This window comes from Candoia aspera, chromosome 1 (assembly GCF_035149785.1).
Source record: "Candoia aspera isolate rCanAsp1 chromosome 1, rCanAsp1.hap2, whole genome shotgun sequence".
Lineage (NCBI taxonomy): Eukaryota > Metazoa > Chordata > Lepidosauria > Squamata > Boidae > Candoia > Candoia aspera.
The window spans coordinates 69983787-70011252 of record NC_086153.1 but is presented as its reverse complement, the minus strand read 5'-3'; the positions used below and the strand labels follow the sequence as shown (position 1 = coordinate 70011252).

At 39.9% G+C, this 27466-nt stretch overlaps 1 protein-coding gene across 1 annotated transcript; it reads right to left on the bottom strand.

Moving 5' to 3' along the window:
* Positions 1-6269: 6269 nt before the first annotated feature.
* On the bottom strand, positions 6270-20840 carry OPN3 (opsin 3). Its single transcript, XM_063306334.1, has 4 exons — positions 20184-20840; positions 10056-10375; positions 8731-8982; positions 6270-7880 (listed from the first exon to the last, which is right to left on the bottom strand). Exons 1-4 carry the CDS (start codon positions 20554-20556, stop codon positions 7617-7619), a joined length of 1209 nt encoding a protein of 402 aa, XP_063162404.1. The 5' UTR covers positions 20557-20840; the 3' UTR covers positions 6270-7616.
* Between the last annotated feature and the right edge of the window lie 6626 nt (positions 20841-27466).

Below are 27466 nucleotides of genomic sequence, written 5' to 3'. Positions count from 1 at the left end.
ATTCTCTTAAGTAGGATTGGTGGCACAGGAGTATTTTTCCAAGGTCATCCAAACACCTTGTATCCACATGTCCACATTCATATTGTTATTGTCTCAAATAAAGGCCTAATTAAAGGTACTTCCTTCTTAATGTCCTTGATGCATGTTGCTTTCTGTAAGAAGATTCATTTACAGTACCACTAGAGGGAGATCCTGCACTTCAGTAAACACTAGAGGCATAACAAGCAATTAGTATTCAAATTTATTAACACCTTTGTGGTAATCACTACCATCAGTCAACATCCAACAAGCTTTTCACAAACTGTTGTCCTCTAACTAGGTTGGCTGGGATGATGGGAATTGTAGTCCAATTCTGGCAAGAAATGCTGTCCATAAGTTCATGAAGAGTCAGAAGAAACTGGAAAACTGAACAAGATCTAGAAAGCAACTAGTTGGAGAAGGCTGAAAGGTATGCTGACAAATTCTTAAGTAAACACCAACTAATCCAGTCCTATTACGGTGATTATCCCATCAACCTGGAAGATGAGCTTGGTTTTAAACCTGGAGGAAGAAACATCAATAACCTGCGCTATGCTGATGACACTACCCTGATAACTGAAAATGCAAAGGATTTGCAAGCCCTAGTACTAAAAGAAAGAGCACAGTGAAAAAATGAGACTAAAATTAAATATAAAGAAGACTAAACTAATGACAACAGGTAGAACAACCAGCCTAACAATTGGCAATGAAGATAATGAAGTGGTGGATACCTTCTGCTTTTAGGATCAACCATCAGCAGTAAAGAAATGAGCAGTCAAGAAATATGCCACAGACTAGCACTCAGTAGAACTGCCATGAAGGCCAGAATTCGACAGGCAGCCAGAGTTGAAGTCCACATATTTTAAAGTTGCTGAGGTTGAGAAACACTGATCTAGAGAAAGGAAATGGAAGGAGCCTGGCCTTAGATAGCAAGTAGCTATCTAAGAGTTGCAGGAACTGGTCTGTAAAATCAGGCCAGAAATCTTTTCAGTCGACCAATTCTAATAATGTAATGTTTAATTCAAAACTAGTTTTTAAAAATAACCAAGTCTGTTCTCTTGGGGAAAGTGCTGTCTTGGGAAAAATAGCCTGGGACATGTTGTCTAGATGTCTGGCAACTTAACAATAGATGTCTGTATGAGTGATAACTATGTTGGGTCCAGCAAAAATGAGTGAATTATATATGAACACACACTCCAGTGTGTGTGTGTGTGTTTCTATAAAGACTATATGGTTCTACAGTGTCTCGTATGAATTTAAGTTGATCCCTGCTAACTTCATGGACACATCCATGCAGTTTTCTTGGTAATAGAACAAAAGTGGTTTCCATTGGCTTCTTCCCAGTTTATTCTACACACTTGGGATTTTCTGATAAGTTCCCTGGTTAGCTTCCAAATTCAGACATGGCCAGCCAGTTGCTGCCACCTGCTGAGGTATATTTTCTATACAATCAAAATAGGGAAGGCTTGGTTAATGACATACAGATGGTACTATGCATTGGTTTTTTTCTCCACAAGCATAAGGAAAAAAGGAACATGGACATTCAGTCCCTTCCCTTTCTCTAATCTACCAGCCTCCCTATATAGCATTGCCTCCCCACTGCAGCTTGGTCTAGTGGTTAAGGCAAGGGGCTAGAAACCAGGAGACTGTGAGTTGTAGTCCTGCCTTAGGCATGAAAGCTGGCTGGGTGACCTTGGGCCAGTCATTCTCTCTCAGCCCAACTCATCTCACAGGTTGTTTTTGTGGGGAAAATAGGAGGAGGAAGGAGTATTAGGTATGTTCACCACCGTGAGTTATTTATTAAAATAATAAAGGTGGGATAAAAAAAATCTTTACTTCTCCTCTTCCATGGAAGAAAGTAGCCTGTCTAGACCAAGAGTCTTTCATCACTGCCATAATTCCATTGTGGTACTTGCCATTCAAGATGGGTTAGTGTGACATACACCATTATTTCTTTTCAGAAATGTAGCATTTCTTAAAATGGAAGAATTGGTTTTCAGTGCTTGAGGGAAGCAGTCTTCCAAATATAGCCTTTAATTTTGCCCTTTGGGATAAATGCTGCCCTTGGGAATATTTTGACAATAGCAACACCAATAAGAGAATACCTGTAGCTCAGGGTTGAACTGTGGAGTCCTTGGTGCTCTCTGAGGTTGGATGTTTGCCTGCAGATGTTTCATTACCCAACTGGGTAACATCATCAGTAGCAAAACCCTTAACCTCCACTAGATGTTGCATGACTTAGATTTCCCTAAAAGTGATCATGCAGAGGGGATGCAAACAGACTCTATGGCAGAATATTTTGGCTGTGTGTTCATATACCATACTAATCTATGCTTAATCATGGTTTACTCAATCGCTAGGGACTTTGGTTTACCATGTTGCATGAATACAGCTTCAGAAATGCCTTGTCCCCCTCTTAAAGCTTTGCAGTATTATTTATTTTATACATGTAATACATGTAACCTTTCAAGGAATTCAAGGTGCTATACATCCATCTCTCTCAAACTCAATTTATTTCAACAGCAATTCTTGTATGTGCAAGTCTGATTATGAACCCCACACTCCCTATATACTCAACACCCTGTAGAGTCTCATGGTCAAACATACACAACACTCATTAGCATCATTAGCACTAGCTAACTTAAAATGGATGACAAGTTGGATGTTACATTAATTGAAATACTGGTGTATAAGTACTACTATAATGTCTGGCCATTTATTACTTACTGTCACTGCATTGAGTTGCTTCTAGAATATTACTCCAAGCGTGTGAAAGAGTAGAAATAACCAGTCATTCTGTCATGTATATGCATTATCCATAAAAAAGCAAAATACAAATGACTTAGTCTATGACCAAATTGCAGGCACCTATTCCTCTGTGTCTATGCATTCACACACTAAACTAGTGCACTAAACCATAACTGGGATTACAGTCCAGAATAACCGGCTCCACCCAACACTGAATGTGATGGATGAACCCAGTGAAAACACCCTTGCCAATTATTCTTTAACCCAGATTTCTCATAATAGACCACCCCTCTCACTCTACTGACTGAGGAGAAGATAGAAGCAAACTGCACATTTAGGATCTGGCCAAGAGCAAGGAAGCAGCTTGTTAAGACTGCAAATGCAGTGACATAAAAAAGGTTAATCCACCCCTCTCTACGCATTCACACTATTTTTCAAATGATTAAAGCAGCTTTTCCAAAAAGAAAAAGAGCCAACGAGGTTTTAATAGACACTTGTCAAATGAACACAACCCTGCCAATTGGAGATTTTTTAAAATAAACTGAATAAATGCAATGCTGTCCTTCCATACATTTATCAATGATGCTATACAGGTAGTCCTTGACTTACAACCACAATAGGGACCGGAAAATTTGTCATTAAGTGAGGCATCACATGGCCGCACCTGATTTTACGACCTTTTTGCTGCAGTTGTTAAGTGAATCACTGCAGTCTTTAACTGAATCGCGACTGGGCTTGCAATTTTCATTTGGTCATTAAGTGAAATGGGGCAGTCATTAAGTGAAACAAGTACAGTACAGTAGGGGGAGGAGAATGTTATCTAGTTGTGATAGTGGTATGTTTCCCCCCAACATTTGGTATGCATTGATTTGGTTTTAGAAACCCTAGTGCCTCTTTAACTATTGCTCTGGTGCGCTTATTCCTCTCGGTCACATTTGACCCTATCTGAAGCACTGTATAGACTAAAAAGTACAGTTTTACTGGTATTAGAATCTATACCCATACAGTATAACTAAACAAGCAAGAAATGGTATTCTTAGTATTTTCCCTAGCGTCTTACCTTTTAGAGTGCAGCATCCTACTGTATTTTACTATGTTTTATTTTACTGTATGTACATATGTATGTTATTTGCTGTATTTACTATATTTTAGAGTGAAGCTTCCTGCTGTGTACAAGAGAAGTATGCAACATTTTAGGTCTTTGATTGGTGTGCCAGGAGAATTTCCAAAAGTTGGTAGGGCCAGAACAAAGAGATAGACATGGCCAGATCAAAAACTAAATTTGATTCAATATGATGCGATTAATATTAAATTTAATTACTATTTGTATATTTAATAACCTTACAGTTTTGACACTTGGCTCTATTCAGCAGCAAATTTTAGAGGAAGACTGCATATTGTCCAAGGGCCTCAGGCTGTGAACCTCTGCCATATGGCCAGATGTGCCCAGGAAAATTATTTGCACTTACAGGCTCAGATTTAGATGGCCAAGCTGTGGGTGCCAATATGTGGCCATGCTCCTGATGATTCAGCATGAAGGCACTTAATTTAAAATGGTGTATTGGCTTGCTTTCCATTTGGTGTAGTGGCTGAAGGTACCAGGGTAGAAACCAGTCTAGTCCTGCCTTAGGTACATAACATAAGCCAGTTAGGTGAATTTGAACCAGTCACTCTCAACCAGCTCTAGAAAGGAGGCACTGGCAAACCAGTTCCACGAAGTGTTGCCAAGACAACTAAATGGACTTCTCCAGGTAGTCACCAGGAGTCAAGAGTGACCTGAAGTTTGTTTGTTTTTTAAAAAGCTTGCATTATCTGAAGTCACAAAAAAAAATTTTTTTTCCCCTTTAAAGTAAGGAAGCCACAGCTAGGAGTTATGAGGACTGACAAAGGATAGCCCAACCCTAAAATTAGAATACCTTGTACTGTACTGTATACAAGTTAACAGAAGACATTTTTTGTCTTGGTGGCACAGAGGTGCCATTCTTCTTCACAGTAGGAGCAGGGAAAGTATATTTCATCAGCAAAAGATTGTCTTAAAAACCTTATCTAAGATTAAATACAATACGTGAGAAATTAAAATGGCAGCTGTAAGCCACCTTTATGGTTGCTACTGTCAGGGTAGCTGCAAAAAGCCATCACAGGGCATTTTACTTAGATCTCCCAAACCCAAGAATTGGCCCTAGCAATGCAAGCTTGCCACCTGCTTTTTATTGGCAGTTTTGTTAGAGTGTTATTTTGACAATAAGCTGTAATTGATATGTGGTGCCTTCACAGAATCCCTTCCACAGAATCCCTTTACCAGGCTAGGCTGGTATGTCAAACATAAACCTACCTGAATCCATGATCTGTTAATGACAGATTTATATTACTGTACTCTAATGCAGAGGTTCCCAAATTTTCTTGGTTCATTGCACTGTTATTTCCATAAACTGTAAGAGTGATGTGAGCACACGTTTATGAAATTATTCTAATTGCTGATGTAGAAATACAATGGATTACTGTACTGTATATTTTTTACAGTGTGTATAATAGTTGCATTTTTTCCTAGACTGTTATGTTTTACAAGAGATTAATAAAACACTCTCTCACAGCCAGAATGCTTCCAAGGAACTTTTTTTCCTCCCTTTGGTATGAGCAAAATGTTTCTGTTGCAGTCGACGTGATGCCTGAATGGGATTCCAAAGAGTGGACTTGGCCCACCCTTGAATTGCAAAGGACTTCTGAGTCATTCATACAGTGAGAACAGCGCTCAGACAGCAAGACTGTCGTGAGATACTGGGGAATTTATCGACTGAGGTCAGTCAGAGATGCACATCAATTGACGTGTTTGGAATGGCAAGTGAACAGCTTTATGATTTCCATGTACTGTAATGAACAACAGAAAAATGAACAGTTCCCTAAGGAGGATGGCTGGCCCCAAAAGTGGCTGAGTTAAACAGTAGAATTATTACTTAAGAAACTCTGTGGTTGCCATCTAAAATACAGTATTAGCAATCTGGGTAATGCCCTGCCTATGCCTGCTCATCCCTTTTTCTACTAGGTAGCTGTGACACCAGAAATGTCAGAAGACCTCAGGCAGTCATCATATTGGAGGAGAAAAAAATAGGAAAATATTGGCCTATGATTATCCATCAAGCAAAATAGGTGGGAATTTGAAACTCTGTCTTCCCAATCCTTCCCCAATACAAAACGGGATGCCTATACAGTACAGGAACTATTTTAGAATCAAATGCTTCTTTTGTTTCTTGCAATCAGCCTGTAAAACTGTATTATGAAAAAAGTCTATACATTTGAAAGTTTATTTTGGATATCGCCAAGCAGATACATGTTGGCTATATTTAGGCTAAGCATGGTTTGTTCCAAACATGGTTTGTTAAATGAGGTGCAATTGGCTGGATTCACACAACATATTAAACCATAAACCATAGTTTATAAATAAAAAATGCCTGAGTTTACAGAAGGTTTAATGAAATGTTAATGTAACCATGTTGTTTCAGCTGAAATGTAAAGAGCAAAACCAGTATAACTGTGATTTTCAGTACTGTACAATACTGTATAAAAATTACGCATATTTTAAGCCATGTGGAAAATTGTTTAAGAAGTCATTGTGAATAGTACAGTAGTCTGTTGCAGTACTGTAAATCAAATCAATAAATCAACTTCTCCTAACCAGATGCCCCTCAGCTACACTGGGAGTAGAGTTTCAGTACAGCACAGCACAGCACTAAGATCCATAATGGCTGGAAATTCTGATGATGGCACTGATCTTACCTAGTCGGGTAATGAAAGGTCTGCAAGCAAACAACCAGGTTCAGAGAGCACCAAAGCCTCCACAGTTCAACCCTGAGCTACAGATACTCTCTTCTCTCTCTACAGAGTCCCAACAAAACACATCCCCTCAGTGACCATGGTCCTAGAGGTTCAAAATAATGGTTTCTAGAATTGCAGGGACAGCCTTTCCTTATCCTCCCCATTAGGAACAATGAAGTAAAGGCGTAATTATTCTGAGCTCAGCACTGAGTATAATTTGGCTCTTAAGCTCAGATAATTACTGACTTTCTGGGTCTACTCACAGACAGGGCTCCCAAAGCTAAGTTAAATCATGGTTAAATCACTATATGGTTTATTGAATTAACTGGTTGCCCAGACACACAGCAGTAGTGACCATTCTTTCTCCTGATCAGGATTGCTGAAAGTTATAATCTGACATGTCTGCTAGGCACAGTTGGAGAAGGTTGATGTATCTATAGCACCATCTATTTTTATAACAAATGGCTGTGGACACTTAGGAATACAGTGCTACAGTTTGAATACATTCAGCATCACCATTTCTCAAGCACAGCTGTAGTTAAGAAAACAGTGGTCCTCAAGTGCTTCACATCTCATATCTCATGCTCATAGATGAGTTTTTAACAATGGAAAGCATGCATACCATGAGGCAGTTTTCTATGGCAATTGGTTTCCTCTACTTTTGTGCCTGTTTCTGCTTCTACATGAATCATAAACTGGCCTACAAAAGTCATAATGGTGTATTTCTGACAGGGAATTGAAGGTAATTGAGAGATGATAAAGAAAAATACGTTTAAAAATCCATCTTTCAGGCATATGTCACAATCTCAGGTGGTTATAACAGAGCTTTGAGTCACCGATAGTACAGTTCAGTACAATTACACAGAAGAATACTGCATTAAGCTTTGCAGGGCTCACTCCTTGGCAAATTAGTATAGGAATGCACCTGGGAAAAGTTCTGTATTTCATATTGCAAAGATAGTGCCCATCTTGCTAATTGTGCCACCCAAAGTTTTGTTAGCAGAAGTCCACTTAAATCAGAACAATTTCTGGGCTGTCTGTTATAAGGGCTTCACTTGGATCACATTTATTTTTGTGCCTGTGTCATTGGAACTGTCATCCATTTGTTGTGTTTCATCACTGGTGATAATGAAAATGACAGAGGAAGAGCTGAAAGTCACTTTCTTCTTGGGCCTGTCCCTTGCGTTCTGCGACACAACAATAGGTCTCACTGGCTTTTCATTCCTTACTGCGGGTTTTTCTTTCAAGATCCTCTGGAACCTCAAGAGGCGAACACAGATGAGCTGCATAAGGCATTGTCGAAACTGCAAGGAAAGAAAACTGCACTGAAAATCTAGTGTTTGGATGGCATAATATGCACGTAATACATTCCAGAAACAGAATGACATAAGGACAACATAAAATCAGTCATGGGTTTTGGTAAAGGCCAAAAATATGCTTGATACACAATCAGATGAAGTCTGATCAGTCAGATTTCTATTAGCATCACTTGTTTATTGGCAATTTTAAAAACTAGACAGCTCTATGTATAACAAGCTTTACTTGTACCATTATGGGATTATTTTATAAAGACTGCCTTTCTAGCTGCTAGATGTCTCTCTCAGACATTTTGTAACATTCACCCGATTCTACAAATGGTTGAGATAACAATGGAGATTGATCTGCTTCATAAAATTTGAACAGCACAATCAAAAATTTTAGAGATCAGGATCCTGGATTGAACAGTAGCAATTTGGAGCTTCCATTAGCCCAGGTTCTATTTAAGATATGGCAGAGTACAATTTGGATCATCCTCACCAGAATGTCTACTGACCTATGGCTTGGGAGTTATACCAGGATATATAGCAATAGATGGGGAAGATTGAGCAAGTCAGATTCAAGCCTACAATATCAGATTGGGGGTGAGGGAGATTGCCTCCTGGGAATCTCGCCTTGTTACTCCCGCTTTTCCATAAAAAAACCACTTGACTTTGTATCAGAAGAAAAGCTGATCTTTTTGTTTATATACTGATACAGTATTTTTACCACCAGAGCAGAACATGCATTTGTGAAATGAGGTGTTAGTTTCATCTTACTCTATTCAAGTTGAGAAAAATGAATTGAATGTGATTTTTGCAATGTGCATTAACATTTAGGTTTCTTTAAGTGGCTTACCTTTCTACTCATGAAAATAAAGATAACTGGATTGTAGGCAGTGTTTGATTTGGCAAAGAAAGATGGGATAATAGCCACTGTTGGAGTTATAAGGTGACCATAACCATAGACTATTAAAAGTGAAACCACAGCATAAGGCATCCAGCAAATAAGAAATGTGGTTATCATTAAAAAACACATTTTAGCCACTTTCTTCTCATATCTTAAGTTTTTGATAACATGGACAGCTTGCAAATCTTCCACACACCGAAACTGGAAATGAAAAAAAAAGATTAAAATATTTCATATAGAATTCTAACCATATTTCACTCTCTTGAAAGAATCAAGGCAGTGTCTTTCTGCCACAATGCACAATGGAGCTTTCCTTGGCAAATGCGACCGCAATGTGATAACCATCACTTAGAATGGTAAGTCTGTGTTGTTTTCCAATCAGCAATTCCTCTCCAGCCAGGAACTTACTTGAACTTGAAGAAAACACTGTACTGGGTGCTAGAATGAAGGAGGACTGGACAAAAATCACTAGAAATTCCTTTCCTTTAATAAGATAGCAGTGGACTGCAGTGATTAGATTCATGAATCATGCTAAACAATAATCACACTGCACTGTCAAATAAGACAGTCTTAAATATGTTTAATTTGCATCAGGAGGATTGAATTGTTTCTAAATATATTTAATATTACAGCCATACTGCAAATGCATTTCTACTGAATTATATGCTTTGATCTTTATGTCTTTCTTGGCAGCGTTATTTCTCATTTCTCACTGAATGAAACAGAATTCTGCTCTTTGACACATGTTAAAATTACTTTTTAGCCAAGTTTTTCCCATCTGGCATCTTCCAAAAATTACACTTTTTGGAAGTACAATTATAATTTTTCAACAAACATGGCCTTTGGCTACCCTGCTAGTAATTATAGCAGCACGCTGGGGAAAACTGTATCAGGATCAGTACTCTAGTCCTTGGTCCTTAGAATCATTGAGAGTCAGGTGACACAGAAGTTTACTAAAGTATTCATATTAGTATTTAATAATTATTTGTTCCATTTCCCTTAAAGGAAGTAACTTAACAGAACCCCTCCCCCAAAACTATAATGTGGGGGTATCAGCAGATCAAATTCAGCTGTCACATTTAACATCAGCCAAAATATGTTAGCTTGCATACTGTGAGAAAAACTAAGGCAAGTTATGAAAACAGGTATTTAATTAATTATAGCAGGCACACAGTAAGAAGCACTTTTTCATATTCTAATCACTATTTAGCCATCAAAATTGTATTTGCTTACTGAAAAAGTCTAGGGGCAAGCTATTGGTTTAACCAACTCACCATTCGTACTGTGTGAAGAATGTGTCCATAGCAGTAGATCACGATTCCAAGTGGTACCACCAGACAACCAAGAAAGAAAAAGAGGACAAAGGAAGTATCACTGGGTTCTCTTGAACTCCAGTCCACTGAACAACCTAATCCATGTAGTTCTAGTGTGTAGTGGTTCCAGCCAAGAAGAGGTGCTCCTGTCCAGACTAAGGAATAAAGCCAGATATATGTGATTGCCCTCCAAGACCACGAGAAATCAACCACTCTCGCATGCACTATTCTAATGTACCGTTCATAGGCCAAGACAGTGAGAGTCATAAGCGAAACAATTCCTGCAGGGAGATATAAAACAAAGCAAGCATTATTCAGTAATTTTAAATTGTCTACTATAATTGTCCTGCATTCAGACATGCGGTTTTCTAGGCTTATTTTATTGTTCTACGTTTATAGTTCTAGATACACAATGAAGTATAGTTGAAACAAATCCTGGACAGAAAAAAGAAAATACATGTTTTCTGTCATTGGAAAGGCTACAATTCAATGGTACGTAAGCTGAGAATATCTTTCACTAATCACCACCACGGTGTTAATTCCTGAAATCATGTACTGAATATCAAATCAGGCTTCTCCCACCTGATGCCCTCCCAAAGTGTTGGGACAGCAGCTTCTAAGATTCCCTAGTCAGAAATAATTTCTTACAAGCTCAGATAAGTCTCAAATACAGCAAAATCATTAAGAATGCAATTAAAATAAAATAAAATGATTTTACAGGATCCTCTGGATATGGTGGAGCAGCTGATGAAGAAACTGAAAGAATTTGGATCACTGGCAGGTCTTAAAGTAAAAAAACAAAAATAAAAAATGTTAACCAAAAATATGATCTTGCTAATCAAGAATTGTTGATGGGTAAGACTGGTTTCAAGGGATGCGGTGGTGCTGCGGGTTAAACTGCTAAGCTTGCCGATCGGAAGGTCGGCGGTTCGAATCCGCGTGACGGGGTGAGCTCCTGTTGCTAGTCCCAGCTCCTGCCAACCTAGCAGTTCGAAAACATGCAAATGTGAGTAGATTAATAGGCACCGCTTCGGCGGGCAGGTAACGGCGTTCCATGTAGTCATGCCGGCCACATGACCACGGAAGTGTCTACGGACAAATGCTGGCTCTTCGGCTTTGAAATGGAGATGAGCACCACCCCCTAGAGTCGGACACGACTGGACTTCATGTCAAGGGAAACCTTTACCTTTACCTAAGACTGGTTTCAAGATCGAAAACAAAATTAGATATTTGGGGGTGATTTTGTCAACTAAAAAGAGTATGTTGTTTCACAATAATTATGTTAAGATTTGGGCTGATGTGAAAAAGGACCTGTTAAAATGGGAAAAATTGCAATTGTCTCTTATGGGCAGAATATCTGTGATTAAGATGAATATTTTGCCTTGTTTCTTTTTCAGATTATACCAATCTTGATGACAGATTTACCATTTAAACAATGGCAGAGAGATATTTTGCAGTTCATTTGGCAAGGCAAGAAACCAAGAATTAAATACTGTATAAATTGTTACAAGATGCCAAAGAACGAGGAGGTCTGGGTTTGCCTGATTTTAAATTGTATTTTGATGCTTGTTTTCTGTTTTGGTTGAAGGAATGGATAATTTTGGAGAACAAGAAACTATTGCAGCTTTATTGATTTTCAAAGTATAGATAAAATACAAAATAGAAAAGTTAGAAAAGTTAGAATATAGAACTAAAAAAAAGAAAAGAAAAAAAACTATGAAAGTGCAGATAGACAGAAACCAGAAAGAGAAAGTGACTTCCGACTCTCTCCAATACAGATATAGATAAGTTTACAAATATAATCTCTTACCATTAATTAAACCTTAGTAACATCATTTCTATCAAAATAAACCATTCAATCAGTAAAACCCAAAATCAAAACTTCATTTTTTTCTAACACAAGAAGGTAATCTACTGCAGAGAAGGTGCCTTCTCTGGCCTTCTCTGCAGTAGCCCCCGCCCTTTGGAACATCCTTCCCCCAGATGTGAGACAGGCCCCCTCGCTCCTGGACTTTCGAAAAAGACTAAAGGCCTGGTTTTGTCAGCAGGCTTGGAACGGGAGGGGGAACAGCCACACCTGGGGATGGCTAGCGCCCTAAAGTGATTTTTGATGGACGTATTACACTCATGGACTGATTAAAATCTCTTAGCTATTTAGATTCTATTATATCTCTATTTTTATTGCATTACTGTATTTGTAATCATTCTGAATTTTAATTGTTTTATTGTAAACCGTGTGGGGGAGATGGGCGGTGATAAAGTTTGATAAATAAATAAAAATAAATAAATAATCTAAAAGTGGTTGCCAAGTGGAAATAAATCCAAGAAGAGTTCTATATACTTATTCTAATTTGTAGGAGCTGATGTGCAGTTTAAATAATCAAAAGAGCACAGTTGAGTAAGCAGGCTTCAGCAAGACACACACACACAAACTCTCATTACATGTTAGAAGTTAAGGACCTTTTCTGAGTTTGTCAATATAGGCCAACTTAGACTTGTGAATAAATCAGTGCACAGGGCTGAATTTTGGGGTGGGCAACTCAGGTGACCCCTGTGTCACCATGTAGGAATCATTCAACTATCTGAAATAGGTAGAATGAACAGTTTACATGGCACAAATAAATCCTGATTTTACAGTTCCTCTATGATAAGTATAAACTAGAATGAAGAGAAATCAGAGAAAAATTAAGTAATCTAACATCATCCTGTTCACTAATATTCTGCTGCAAATACTTTCTCCAACACCATCCATCAGTGGACATGCTGGGAAGGGAGAAGTTCTATATTATGGTTTGAATGATCAATTGATATACTGTATATCAACAAAAAGGTCATTATCAACAAAATAAAAGCTCGCAGCTTCTTTCAGAGGGTATGGTGCCCTCTTCTTAAAGGTGAGGATATACTGATTTTGTTGAAGGATTTAATCCTCACAAGACTTTAAGAAAGTCTTAATATTCCAAAGCTTTCCAAGGTTTAGGGATGCAAGAGATAAAAATAGCCTATTTTTAAGCAAGCATGATGTTCGAAAAGCTTCAGTGCAAGCTATGCCCTATTAACTTCTGAACATCAAGATCAGCAGAGCTTCTGCCTTGGGCTTCTGAACATCCACAACCCTTAAAAGATGCCTCCATCAGCAACTTTTTAACTTTTTTTTTCTATTAATGCTTTAATGTGCCTCTCCTGTATTCTTATCTAGCTGTTCTAACCAGCCTCAGTGCAATATGGCCCTGCTTGCAATGGAGAAATAGTGTGTAGCATCTTATAACTTTCTTTCTGCAAACAAAGATCTTTACACTGTACTTTTTAAACTGGAATGCACCTTTGCTTTCAGAGGATTCAGTTGCTATTCATACTGCACAATGCAGTTGTGGTACAAATCATTCCCAGATATTTATTCCCTGCAGTTAGCTCAAATTGCTTAAAAGCTCTTGCTTGTGGGGGTCAGTTTTTTTTTAAAGCAAGCTACAGTATTTTCTGGTGTAGCATTTGCCCTTTGCTAAAGCAGAATATACCGTATCGGGTCTATACTATAAACTAAGTCAAATTTAAAACCACATTATAGCTTAGCATGAATAAGATCCTAGCGGTCATTTATTCCACTAAAATGCTTAAACAAATCACAGTTAAGCAAGACATCTGAATCAGCTAAGTACCTGGAAGTACATGAAGTACCTGTGATTTTCCACCTAAGCTTTTTTTATAATTCTTCAAAAGATTCCCTCTTAATTTATGAAATCTCTGCTTCTCTTTTATGTGAATTTCCAATTTTTTTCCAATATCAAGCAAACCAACAATCTTTCCACACTTTGCTTGGAAAATCAAAGCTTTTCTTTAAGCTGAAGTATTGGCCTATGCCAATACTTATCTTTTCTTCTTGTCCTCCATGCCTATCCATTAAACTTTCTTTATGTTATTCTATAGCTCTGTTCACATGGCATGCAAACACAAAAAATGTAATCAGACTTGGAACAAAGGAAGGTCCCTTTTTATTTAAAACAGCCCCACAGGTGTTTTGGGATAAAATAACTTCCTCCAGTCAGATGTGTTTTTGAATATAGAAGAGAGTGCCAATAAGGTTAATCTCGTCAACTATAGGACACAAAAAATGTAGAGTTGCTTTGCAAAAACAGGGCTATGTGAAAAAACTAACGCTGCTAGCTTTTTGTAGTGAATAAGCCCTTATGTTCCACTTGTAATTGCAAATAAACAGGCATGAACATAGCCACAGAAGTTGGGCTCATCTGCATATCCTGTATTTTGGATGTCAAGATAACATTCCATTAGGATGTTTCAGCTATAGGATTCAACTTGGAAAAATGCAAAAATTAAGTGGGAAAACAATTTTACACATCAGTGATTCCATGTAAAAACTGACTTGTTTTTTAAAATAAAAATTTGTACATTTGGTTTTGTTTCCTTAGGAACATCTATCTGGATTCTTGCCTAATGGAATCTCTGAACCAGGCCACACTTCTGGGACAGGTAGCTGATCAATGTATGTCAGCTTACAGCTGAGGCATTGGCTAGGCTTACCTTGGAGAAGTCTGTAGAGAGAAATGACAGCTGTTTTCAAGTATCTGAAGGGCTGTCAGATGGAGGATGGGTATGTTTGTTCAATGTTGTTCCAGAAAACAGAACAAGAAACAGTGAACTTGCAATACAAGGAAGGTGATTTGGTTGGACCAAAAAATCCTAATGGTAACAGCTGTAAAACAATGGAACAGAAAGCTGTGGGAAATGGAGGACACTTCTTCAATGGAAGTATTTATATAGAGCCATGTTTCTCAAACTTGGCCACTTTCAGATGTGTGGACTTCAACTCCCAGAATTCCCCAGCCAGCCTTGAACTGGAGCTACAAATTTAATTGTCTATATAAGCAGGTCCAGATTTATGTAACTCCTTTCTGAGGTCATGCAAATGCAACTTTCTTTCATAGACATTTACAAGAAGAAACTCAATAAAGGTTGGGTGCATGTGAAGGATTTCTACAAAGCTGAATTTCCCTGGAGAATTGAATTGTGCAAAATAATTTGTGTAAAAGACATCATGGGTAATCCACTATGAACTTTTGCTCAAGTGATGTGACTCCCTTATAACTTCTCAAAAGTTTTTCCAGAGGCTTAAAGTACCTGAGAACATGTAGGGTTGTAGAAGGGTGGGAGAATTGTTCTTTCTGGTTCTCTGGGAAGTTCCTTCTAGTACAGGAACTGTGCCATTGGATTTCACCCTTCAATTTCTGTATTGTTTAATTTGCAGTCTCAGAGCAGTTCACAAACATATCCATGACCTGCTCCGTACAAGATCAAAAGCATCTTGCAGATGAAAATGAACTGCCACAGATCCAACTTTCATATTTGCTGCTGTAACATCAAATGTAATATGTTTCAATAAAGTGATATTTCTGTGCTCATAGAAGCCACCCATTATGATGCAAAACAAAAAAAGCCAAGCATATTCATACTGTACTTGTGAGGTTACACAATTTCAGCCAGCAGTATAATTGGAATATTTGAATACTTCTTCCCACTATCCCTAAAAAGACCCTATAGAGACAAGCACAGTGCAGAAAAAAAATCTACTTTAAAATAGTAAATTGCCCCTGTAATCTTTTTCCCCAGCTAACTTGGAATGTTCCCTTACTGAAACATGTAACTACAGGGAATATACCTCTCCAATTACATTGCTTGTTAAAAATTATTTTTCTTTCTCTGGGAAGAAGTACAGAAAAAGGAATTACAAGTCATATGAATTCAGAGCTCAGTTCTAAAACCACAAAAGACACTTTTGGGTAGATAATATGTGTACAAAGACAGATCAGGTCAATGGGTTGGCTTCAGAACTGCAGAGAAATCCATGAAGTACCACCTTTAACTGCACCTGGAATATAGCTGGTGAGCACTGCAGCTCCCAAAGCAGAAGTGTTACATGGAGAATGGCTGCCGTATTTTGGACCCATTGAAGTTTCTCAGTACAGTAGCCTTCAAGGCAACCTCACATAGACCACACTGTTATTTTCCAAATGGAAAGTAATTAAGGCATGGGTAAATGTAGGTACGGTCTCCTGGTCCAGATAAGGTCATAACTGGCATACAAGATGTAACTATATGAAGGACTTTCCAGCCACAGCTGCCAACTGCTCTTTGAGCAAGAGGTGAGAGTCCAGGAGGACCTCAGATCATGAATCAGTTCTACCCAGGATATTGCAAGCCCATCCAGAACCAACAATGGAATAACTCAGGTATCAGAAAGTTTCCATAGTCACAGCCACTCTGTCTTGCTGAGTTAAGCCCAAGGCTGCTCTTCGCTATCCAGATCTGTAATGATATTTGGGAAAGACCTTGAGAGATGGGGAGAAGAGATGCTGCCCAGGGAATGATTAGATTGAAGAGGGCATAGCCCGCAGCTGCATAATGGGCAGAGAAAGAGACTCAGAAGGGATCCTCCCTAACTTCTCGGACTGTACAAGAGATGGCAGGAGATTTGTAGACCAAGCTATAATTAACTAATATTACTGGATTAAGCAATGTTTTTTGAGAAGAGGGCTGCTAGCAGTACACCTTCTTTCAAGGAAGGATTGACCATTCCCCTGGTCCTGCAGAAGGGGCATGCTCCAGGTGCCATTGGCTAAGGAGTGTTGGCTGGCAGAGCCCAGGAGGAGAGCCTTTTCTGCCATGGAACCCGCCCTTTGAAACATCATTCCCTTTGAGATTAAGTTAGCCCTGACCCTGCTGGCTTTCACAAGGCCCTGAAAACTTGGTTTTGTGCCTGTGCCTGGTGCCCTGGGTGTGTGATAGAGCCTGTGGCTTTGTTGATGGTCATTTTGCAATGCTTGGCTGCTATGTGTTTTTATATTTATGTATATTATCTGTTTTGTCTATTTAATTATAAGCCACCTAGAGTCACATATGTGAGATGGGCAGCTACATAAATCAAATAAATAAATCAGAAAAAACTCTGTCCACTTTTTCAGGACCAACAGACTCAAACTTCTCCCAGATAGCAGTGCAAGATGTAGCTTCAGGCCCCTTAATAGAACCAACCCATATAAATAGAACTAGAACTGGTCCAGGAAGGAATGCTGCCATGCAGCAGGGTGGACAGTACAGCAGCAACACTAACCACTTGTTCCTGGTACCCAATTTCAATTTCAATTTCATCCTCTTACCAGCTATCTGTGGAACAGTCTCTTGTTGCCATCAAAGCCCACTGCATGATGATAGCCACTCCACCTCCTTTGCCCTGAGTTTGCAGCTGATGATAAGTTTGAAAGCCAGATCAGTATATTTCAGAGAGGTGGTTCCCTCTCTTCATCCATGCAGGTCATGGTTATACAAACCAGTCCTACCCTCTCATCCAGAAAGAGAGATTTATTATAGGTAGACCTGACATGAAGCAGCAGCAGCTGCCAGAAGTTAAGATCTTTGAAAATCTGGTAACTTGGCTTCTGAAATGAAAAGAGAGGCCAGAAGAGCAGCCCACCCCATGCCTCCCATCATATTTCCCTTTGCCCATTACAACCCTGATCTCCATCCCTTCCTTACTTCCACACCACCACCACTAGTTTCTCTACCCCAACAACTGGCTTGGGAGATTCCATTCCTACTATCCACTCTATATCAGATTCAGATCCTGGTAACCATAATACACAATTTATTTAGGAATTAATTTGGGATAAGGATTTCTCTTCATAGTGATGTGTACTAAAGCTGAGAATTGATACCCAGTGGTATAGAAATATAAATGCAGGAGGGTTAAACAAGGCAATTCAATTCCCATTTACCCCAGCTAGCACTGCTGATAATGAGTGATGCTGGAATTTGCACTTTAACATCTGGAAAGCCATATGTTGCTAACTATGCGTTGCAAAAAAGGATCTACATAGGAGGAGATGGAAAATTTTCCAGCAAATCTGAAAAAAATGTAGAGAAGTTGGGAAAGAGGAAGATTAAAACGCTGTAAATGCCAGTGACTGTATTTACCATAAGGAAAGGAAGACCAGAGGTTTTTCCCCCTACATAATTTAAAATTGGACGGTAGTGTTAGATTACAGTAGGTGAGAATAGGATACTGAAGGCAGACAAGGTTTTTATTACAATCTTCTCTTTTGGCAGCACAGGGGTGTGTTCTTGTGTCTTATATTCAGAGCCATCTTCCTTTCAGATAAATATGGCATATTACAAATGATGCATATGAGGTCCAGTAGCAAAAGAATGAGGATTGAATATACCTGTTCAGTATTTCAATCTATCATGCATCAGAAAATCCATCTGATTTTCTGAATTTTTCTCCATTTTTCACCCCTAGGGATTTTTACCCAAAGTAAAAGATTTAACTGTATCAACTAATTCCACTATTTGCACGTAGCTGACAAGATTTGGTAGTTACAGCCCTAAATGTCTTGAACAGGGGAAAATGATGGTTCAAAACATGCAACATAATGTAATGATTAATGGCTATCCCTACTCCAAAAAGCTGTCAGACTAAAATATAACAATGTTACAATGGATAAGAATTAGTTACAGCTGGGAAGGACAATTCAGAAGTTAACAAAAAAGCCCCATAGAAAAGACTTTAGAAGGTCTTGATGGTGAAGTTAGAAGCAGCAGCTAGTGCGTATGGTGTGGGGCAGCCTTCGAAGACTAGGAAGGGATGGATTGGACTATAATGTCCATCATATACATTCAGCAAAGATAATGAGGACTAAAACAACTGGAAGGCACCCAGGTTGAAAAAAAACTGATGTAGAGCTTACGTGAAATTAGACCCTGGTGGAGTGACTACAAATGTTGGCAATTATAGGAAAATACCAAATTAGAGGGCGCTAATTAAGTTCTCAGAGCAGACAGCATTGTAAGTATTGTATGATTTATTCCTTCTCTGCCCATTGGCTAGGATTATTAGGACATTTACGACTCAGTAAATATATTATGAAGGGCATAAAGAGGTAGACATAATCCTGAAATAAAAATGTTTTGAAAATGGAAAGTTGATAGATCTATGGAGGTGGTCCACAACAGCAACTGAGCTGTGTAGAATGCAAATATATTCCCACAAATGCGTAACTCCAAGGATTTGTTCTGCAGACCGATGTGACCTGCACAGCACTGTTGCAGAGCATTGTGTAACTTCCACGTTGATCCACAAATGGAGAACAGGTCTATCCAATAATTAGACGCTGCTGCCCTGATTTTGGCCATACAGTGCTTCCTTGATGGCACATCAGCAGTCTTTCTTTCACTTACTGCCACCCAGTAATAGGAATAAGATAGGAGAACTCCCCAAAGAAACACCTGCATGTTAGAAAATGAGATGTTAAATGGCACCATGATTAAGCTGAACATGGGGCTAAGTATAAAAGGGGGTGGGGTGACATGGAGCAAAGATAGAAAACAGAAAACAGTATGAGAGTGAGCATGGTCCGAATTGGAACTCCTAGCTTAATCAATGGGTTCTCTTCAAGAAGCTTTCCAAAAATTCATGCCTACCATTTACCTACACCAGGAAGCTGCAGATTACCCTAAGACCTGCTTCTATGCATTACAGAATGGTCAGTGGTGAGAAAAATGAACTCTTCCCACGTTCAAACGTTTTCCTATACAGCTCCGCAGTTTCAGGAACAGAACGGCACTTCAAGGCGAATTGATTGATTATGTGCCATCAAGTCGTTTTCGACCCCTAGCGACCACCTAGACTTTCTTCATGACGATCTAGCCCTAATAAACTGGGAGATTAAACAGAAGAGGTCAACTAAAGGAGGAAGGGCAGTTATCTTATGAGGGGCAAGAGGGAGGAGGGGTACCAAGCCTGCAATACTCTGATAGCTACCTTGATGTTAAAGAGAGGCTCGATTTGAACCCTGAATCTCTCCACTTAGAAGCATTAATATTTCCACCAACGTGCATCGGAGCCTATTATGGCGCTCAAATAGGAGTGCTTCGCACAGGCGCAGGGGTTCACTCTTTTATTCACATCCTTCGAAACCTTGCCCTGGTCACTCTGCACGAGCTCAGAGGCACGCTCGGCGCCGCCAGAGCGGCAGGCTGGAGCGCAGGGCTCGTGCGCCGGCACGTGCGCGGTCTCCTTACCGAAGAGGCTGTTGCTGAAGCCGTCCCACGTGCAGCCGGCGGCGTCCCAGGCCCAACGGTTTCTGAGGCAGGAGAGGAAAGTGAAGCTGACGCCGAAGAGCGACACAAGCAGGTCGCTGAGACTGATGTTGACCAGGAAGAGATTGGTGGGCGTGCGGAGCCGCTTGAACTTGGTGTAAACCACCAGGACCAGCAGGTTGTTGCACAGGCCCACGAAGCCGATGGTGGCGATAAGCAGGGCCAGCAGCTCGTAGGTGCTGGCGCTGAACGGCGTTCCCGAGTCCCCCGCCGCCTGCTGCTGTCGCCGTTCCAGGACCTGTTTCCCCGCCGTGGGCTCCAGGCTGCTGCCGCTGCTGATGTTCTCAGAGTACATAGCTCGGGGTGGGTGCCCGGGCAACTCCGTTCACATGCTGCCGGCGGTGCTTTTTCCTCCTGCTCAGCTGCGGGCTGCTGAGGAGTGTGAGGACCGCACAAGCCTTGCTAACACGCCTGAATCTATCGGAAAAGCGAGCTGCTGCTGCTGTGGCCGCTGCTGCTCATGCTGCTGCTGCCGCTCTCCGGAGAACCTGTTGGCGCCAAAGGCGGCGAGGGAGGAGCGAACTCTTGGAGAGATCGTGGAAATCTGGACGCGTTTCCTTGGCGCGGTCAGCCTAGTTAATGGCACCCGGGGTTGCCCCTGAGCAAGCGTGCGTGAACGAAGGCGACGACAACTCAAGAACGGAAAGGTAGGGACCGCGAATAAGGCTGCAAGGGCGGCGCCGTAGTTACACACCGCCTTTGTGAAGCACGGCGCGGGCGCCGAAACGAGAGGTAGGCGAACTCATGCTTGCACGAATGCGCGAAGGGCATGGCGCCGTGCTGACGGTCGCTTGTCTCTGGGCGCGAGGTTTTTGAATTGCTAAGATTTCGGGCCTCTGTTCGTACAAAATAGAACTTCTACTTGATGATTGGAGCTTCCCCTTCAGTGTTTTGTTCTGTTATTTTGAGACTGAATTCCGCGTCTGAACAAAAAAAGTAAGGTAGCTAATTTTCAGGCGGCAGCCTTATGTTTCTTAGAAGGAATAGAGAGCCACGGTGGAACAGACCAAGGGCCTGTTTTGAGCAGGGTCCCGTTTCCCATAATCGGCAACAACTTGTGGGAAAGAAGCAAATAAATAGGGCATGAAGGCTATAATCTTCTGGCTTTATTATTTCTCAGTAGTTTCGTATTTAGAAGCATGGCCTTTCTGGTCCTAGAAATGTCTCAGATATCCACTTTGATCATAACCTTTGATAAGTGAGTAAATCCCAGTCAATTATAAAGCAACCTATGGAACCAGCCTTCTAGCATATCTGAAAGGAGCAGAGGGAAAAAGCTCCGTGATGCTGCAGATCCCACCAACTTTGGGTTCTGCTTCCTCCCATCCTTTGCTGTGGTCAGGGACATCCTTGAGGGGGAGAGAAAAAAGTCACAGTGGTGGTCGTAACTGTGTGATTGAATCCTGCCCCTTTTCTATGTGCGTTGAGGTACAAAGGGGAAGGGCCTTAACTGTGTGGCTCCCCTCTTGACTCTGTAAGCCCCCTGCCCAGTGCTGCTGGCTGTGGTCCATAATTTGTTTTTCTTGCAGGGACCAGTCTACTGTAATAGGACTTGGACTGGGAAGATCCTAATTCAAGTACTCCCTCAGCCATGGAGCACACTGACTGCCTTTGAACCAATCATGTTTCTCTCAGCCCAAATACCCTACAGTACTTTACAGGATTGTTGTAGAAATAAAATGAAGGAAGCCTCCATACCTTCATGTACTATGTGCTGAGCTCTCAGTAGATAAATAGGATATAAATCAGTAAATAAATGATTATTCATAGGGGAAGAAAAGATAGCAACCTGCCCCTAACTTGCCGTGGATGTGTTGGATCTTAGTTCTTTTGGAAGGCATCATTTGGGCATCAAGTAATGATATGAATGTATAAGTGAAATTTAAGAGTCAGAATTTTAATAACATCCAACGCACTTGGCAGAACTCAGTTCTCCAAGAGCTGGCCCTTATATGACAAGAGCAGCTCTGTGGAGTCCTTGGTGCTCTCTGAGCTTGGCTGTTTGCGTGCAGATGTTTCATTACCTGACTAGGTGACATCTTCAGTGCTAGTGAGTGTGGGGTTATCTCCCTGTTTATATACAGTGGTTTACCCTGCCAGTCTTAGTGGGAGTGTGGTTTTCTCCTTGGTAGTTCCTTGATCAGGGTTTTGTTTCCTTCTTAGCTTTTTTATTGTTTCTTTTGAATGATGTGTAAATATGGTTTATCTCTATGTGTCTATTGATGGCTGATTTGTCTGAATTTGTCATTCAAAAAGACCAGAACACATCCTTTCCAGCAGCCAACACCCTGAGAAGCGGGGATTAACACCAGACAAACAAGCAGAAAACAATACCCTAATCAAGGAACTACTGAAGAGAAAAACCACACCCCCACCAATACTGGCAGGGCAAGCTGCTATATATAAACAGGGAGCAAAACCCCACACTTACTAGCACTGGTGATGATGTGGAGTTCTGTTCTGTTGGTACTGATGATGTTACCTAGTCAGGTAATGAAATGCCTGCAAGCAAACAACCACGCTCAGAGAGCACCAAGAACTCCACGTTCAACCCTGAGCTACAGGTATTCTCTTCTATTGATGAGCAGCTCTGTTAGCTCACAAGAATAACAGCATTGGTAGATTTGGGAAACTTTTCGTTTACTAAAGTTAATTGAAACTTTAGAGAAAAGTCTAAGGCTTGGAAAAGACTTCCCTATAGAGAAAAAACCAAAGTGTTCCACCCAACAGACCAAGGAGGACCAGGTGATTGTTGGGAGAGAGTTGAATAGAACATTGATGGCCCTATTGCTGTTTCCACATGATAGTTGATTCTAAAGCACTTGGTTCCTTGCCTCAATGAAGAGTGTGGCTTTTCATTAACTTTGAGATCCCAGACCAGAAGAAGAGAGGATCAGAATGAATCCTTGCACTGGGCAAATGAGGTCAAACCAGTCCTCTTAGCTCTCCAGGACAAATTGTTCAGTGGCTTCCTGCTACTTATGCCACTCACTTCTCCTGGTGTGCTAATTTAAAAGATCTAAATCAGCGTTCCCTAATCTAGTAGTTTCGGAAGTTTAGGGATTAAGCTTCCACAGTTTCCAGTAGTGTGGCAAATGGGGATTGTAGCACCTCTCTGTCACCCTAATCTATACACAGACAATAAAGAAATATGTCCATTAGAATGATGTGATTCCCTTTTAATGGAACAAGATCTTTAAGTTGAGCTTGACAATTTCATAGAGTATTCTTGGCAGCAGTATGGAAGTGGTTTGCCATTGCCTTCCCAGAATGTTTTTCATTTCTCAGAGAAGCCTGAAGTCTTGGTATCCTTGGTGCTCTCCCACCCAAGTACTAATCATTTCTGTTCCAGGTTACCTCTGACTCCAGACAAGGTCAACATGGTGCTGCCAGCTGTTGAGATAACTCCCCTTTAAAACCATCCAACACTACATTTTATGGTAATAAGTTCCATAGTTTATGAGTTGCTACTTTTTCCTTGTTAATTTTGCAACTTTTTTGGATAATTCCTGAGTTCCGCCATTGAGAGAGGAAGAAAGAAAAACCCATCTACTTTTTCTATGTTATGTGCAGTTCTAAACTTATAGTGTGTATGGTGTTTCTTCTAAGCTAAAAATCCTAGGGATGAGTGAATCTGTCAGGTTGGATCTGATCCACATTCCTCACTTTTCTAATGATATGTTTGTTCCATCCTGTTTTGGTATAAATTTGTACATTAAAGAAAAAGTCAAAGTATTGAATGCAATGTTGTGAGACATTTTCCTTAATGAAACCTCTTCTAGTGCATCATTTTTCCTAATTCCATGCTAATTTTGAGTTGCAGACTAGATCAACAAATAAAAATGCAGATGCTTTATAGAACTGTATTCTTAAACCTAAATGCAAATTGAGCAATTCTGTATTGAACTGCAAATTACTCCCTCATCTTACAATTCCAAAAGGTAACTTTTTCTCATAGTAAAGTGTTTACATAGCCCAGTGTTTCTCAACTAGTGTTGTACGTATGCAGCACTCATCTAGATGAGATGTGACTCCTGTCCCCTTGCCATGACAGAGAAGAGCAGAGAGCAAGGGCAAAGCCACAAATCTCCAGCTGAGTGAACTGAGGCAAAAGAATTGAGCCATCCAGTGGAGCATTTCCTAAACTCCAGAATTAGAGCATCCTCTAATTTAGCTTTAAGAGCTAAAGTAAAACAGCATTTTGCACTACTTCTCTCTCAGCATTTTGGTGTATTTCAGTGGGTTTGGAATTAGGAGAATGCTGCTTCCAGAGCGGTAGGCGTATTGATAGTTGAAGTCTTCAAATCAAACTTGACCACCAGGGACAATATGAACACATTTTCTGGCAACAATAGGCAAGTGGTTTGCCCTTGTCTTCTGGGGTGTTTTTGGTTTCCTGCTCCTATAGCCCTGGTATTTCCTGTGTTTAGCTTCTGAGCCCAGAGAAAAAGGTCAGCCAGATCTGCATAAATGCATTAGCCTAATAGCAGTATTTTTATCTCTTTCCTAATGATTCTTAGCATGGAATTTATTTCCTGGTTCTTCTTGTCGTCTCCCCACCGCCCCCAACAGAAGCAGATTATCTACAAAAGCTCCAAGATTAATTTTCTGGGCAGTCATAGCCATTTGGGCTGTATTAAACTGCTTATGTGCAGTCAGATTTTTTTTAATGCATCATTTTTTACCTAAGTACATTGTACCAGTTCTGTCATTTTAATTCCCATTAGAAATGAAAAAGCACCAGTCTCAGTCGAGATCCTTGGGCAGAAACACTGTTTATCTCATCATTGCAATAACACTTTTATTTATTCCTACTTTTGTTTTCTGTTCCTTAATCAATTAACTGTCCATAAGATAACTTCTCCTCTTATCCAGGACTGCTTTGTTTGCTCAGGTGTCTTTGAAGAGGAACTTTATCAAAAAGTGAATAATCTCTTTTGGATTTCCCTGTTACTGTGTTACTAAGGTGCATGTATTACTGGTAGGTTTAACATCCTACCTTGGACTCATTATGTGAAGATCTAAGCTCTCTGGAGAAGTCTCTAATGTTGGGAAACGTGGAACGAAAGAGAAGAAGAAGACAACCAGCAGCAAGGTGGATGGACTTAGTTACAGAAACAATGAGTGCACTGTTGGAAGAGCTGAAGGACCAAGTTAGGTGCAGATCGTCATGGGGAAAATCTATGTGGTCACGAAGAGTTGACAATGATTTGATGGCGCATAATCAATCGTAACATCTAAGCAAAATGTTTTCTGCCCATATACTCTTAACATAGAGACCCAATTGGTCATTAATGTTCTAGAACTTTGTCCCCTTTTAAAAATTGGCATCATGCTATCCATTGGTATAGTACCAAGGTTTATCTTTAGCTTATTACATGTTATTTATAAAAGACTGGAAACTGTTTATGGACTTTTTGCTGAAAATGGATAAAAATGAAGTGGGGATTTCTGGATTTACTGATTAAAAAGGGCTGTAAATGGGGAGAAGGGAACTACAGTGTGTAATTTTGAAGGTGGGAAATGGTATCTATGTCTATAACTGCTGTAAAGATCAGAAGTCACTTTTAGTATTTTTTTTCTTTTTCTTCGCATTCTGTTATTTTCAACACTTCTTTTCTTTATCTTTCTTTCCTGCTTCTATATTTTTTAGTGTTTTAATTTTGTAAAAAAGTTCTTTAATAAAAATGAAGATACAGATACAGATTATTACACGTTATTACCTATTACCTATTTTTGCTAAAAGACACATTCCAAGGTAAATGAACATTGGACTGGGGTTTAAAGGATCAATTTTCTTGAAAGCTGCAATACATTCCAGATAGCCAAATAAATGCTTTTCTTTCTGTTCTTTCAGCAGGAATCTGGATTAATTTATAATTATTTTTATTTTGTTGAGCTCCGTGTCACAGGATTTCTGAATGTCATTATGAGGCTAATTAACAATTGCAAAGAGAACAGTAAGAAAAACAGCACAAAAAGTTTGATGTAAAAAAAATAGATCCTCTTGAAACACTTGTTAATATGCCTGATCTGTGCTTTGTAAAATATTCCACACTTTACAATTGTTCAGTGGCTGAAACATTCTTAGCATAGCATACAGATTACTTAGCTTCTTACAGGACAGATGGATGATTTAGAAAACCAACCACTGTTTTTAATTGCATTTTTCTTTATATTAGCCATATTTAAAGGATGCATTGTACTTCACAGTCTACCACTTAAACCACATTGGTAGTTTTTTTCGAATTTGCCCCACATGTTTATTTTTGGGTAAAGCTGAAACACTATAAGTATATGCACTTCATAAGTGGTACAAATTCTAGATAGAATTAAATCCCACTGAGTTCATTGGAGCACACTTAGCTACAGCAGTGGTCCATGAGTTAGATCGTGCCTGCAGGATGGATGTTATTATTGGGGGAAACTGAAACTCAAAACCTTATTGCTCCCTTGGATACAAGAAGGAGAGAATTCAAAGCATTTTGAATAGGCTTGAAGACTTTTATTCTTTCTCCCTATTCAGCACTCTCAAGAAGGGAGTCTATTGCCAGAATTTTGGACTTCTTGCTTGCAGAGCACTTCTTAAATTAGACTGAAGGTTGAATGAACTTCTTAGATGATGGGTTTCACCCTGACTAATGATTCTGAATTTGTAGTGGCAAAGCTCTGGAAGACATATTTACTGTTTCTTGTGCTGTACTTTTCTCAACTTAATAGTCATCCTCTGAAACCACTCATTAGCTGTGAGAGAAAGGAGATACCAGTATTTTTCTCTAATTGGGTACATTTTTAGACTGGGGAGGAGGCATTATGGGAAGTTAAATACCAGCAATAGAACTCCACTTAAATTTGGACTGCCACCACACTACAAATCAGGAAATCCTTTTACATAGTTTGTAGTAAGAGATCATTCTGTTTAGCATTAAGAAGACTTTATATAGTCCTATCAGCTAGATCAGTGAGAAGAATTGTGCATAGTACGTATATGAAAGACCCTGAATGTCAGGATGTATCCTGCCATCGTTCTGGGGCTGTAGTAATTAGGTTAGTATACCTACATGGCCATTGGGAATGCTTGCAGTAATAGTTTGGCATGCCAGCAGGGCTGTTAGGAACGCTTTGAAGTAGTAGCCTGGCATGCCTGCAGGGCTGTCAGGAATGTTGATTAGAGCTATTTAAGCAATGGCCTGACACCAAGGATA

What these genes read in the sequence shown, in the direction of transcription:
- OPN3 (XM_063306334.1), bottom strand. Translation starts at nt 20,556, where the DNA reads ATGTACTCTGAGAACATCAGCAGCGGCAGCAGCCTGGAGCCCACGGCG. An exon ending in CTTCAGCAACAGCCTCTTCG is followed by an intron (nt 10,376 to 20,183) that starts GTAAGGAGACCG and finishes ATCTCCCTGCAG; the next exon opens with GAATTGTTTCGCTTATGACT. An exon ending in TTCTTCACACAGTACGAATG is followed by an intron (nt 8,983 to 10,055) that starts GTGAGTTGGTTA and finishes TTTCATTTCCAG; the next exon opens with TTTCGGTGTGTGGAAGATTT.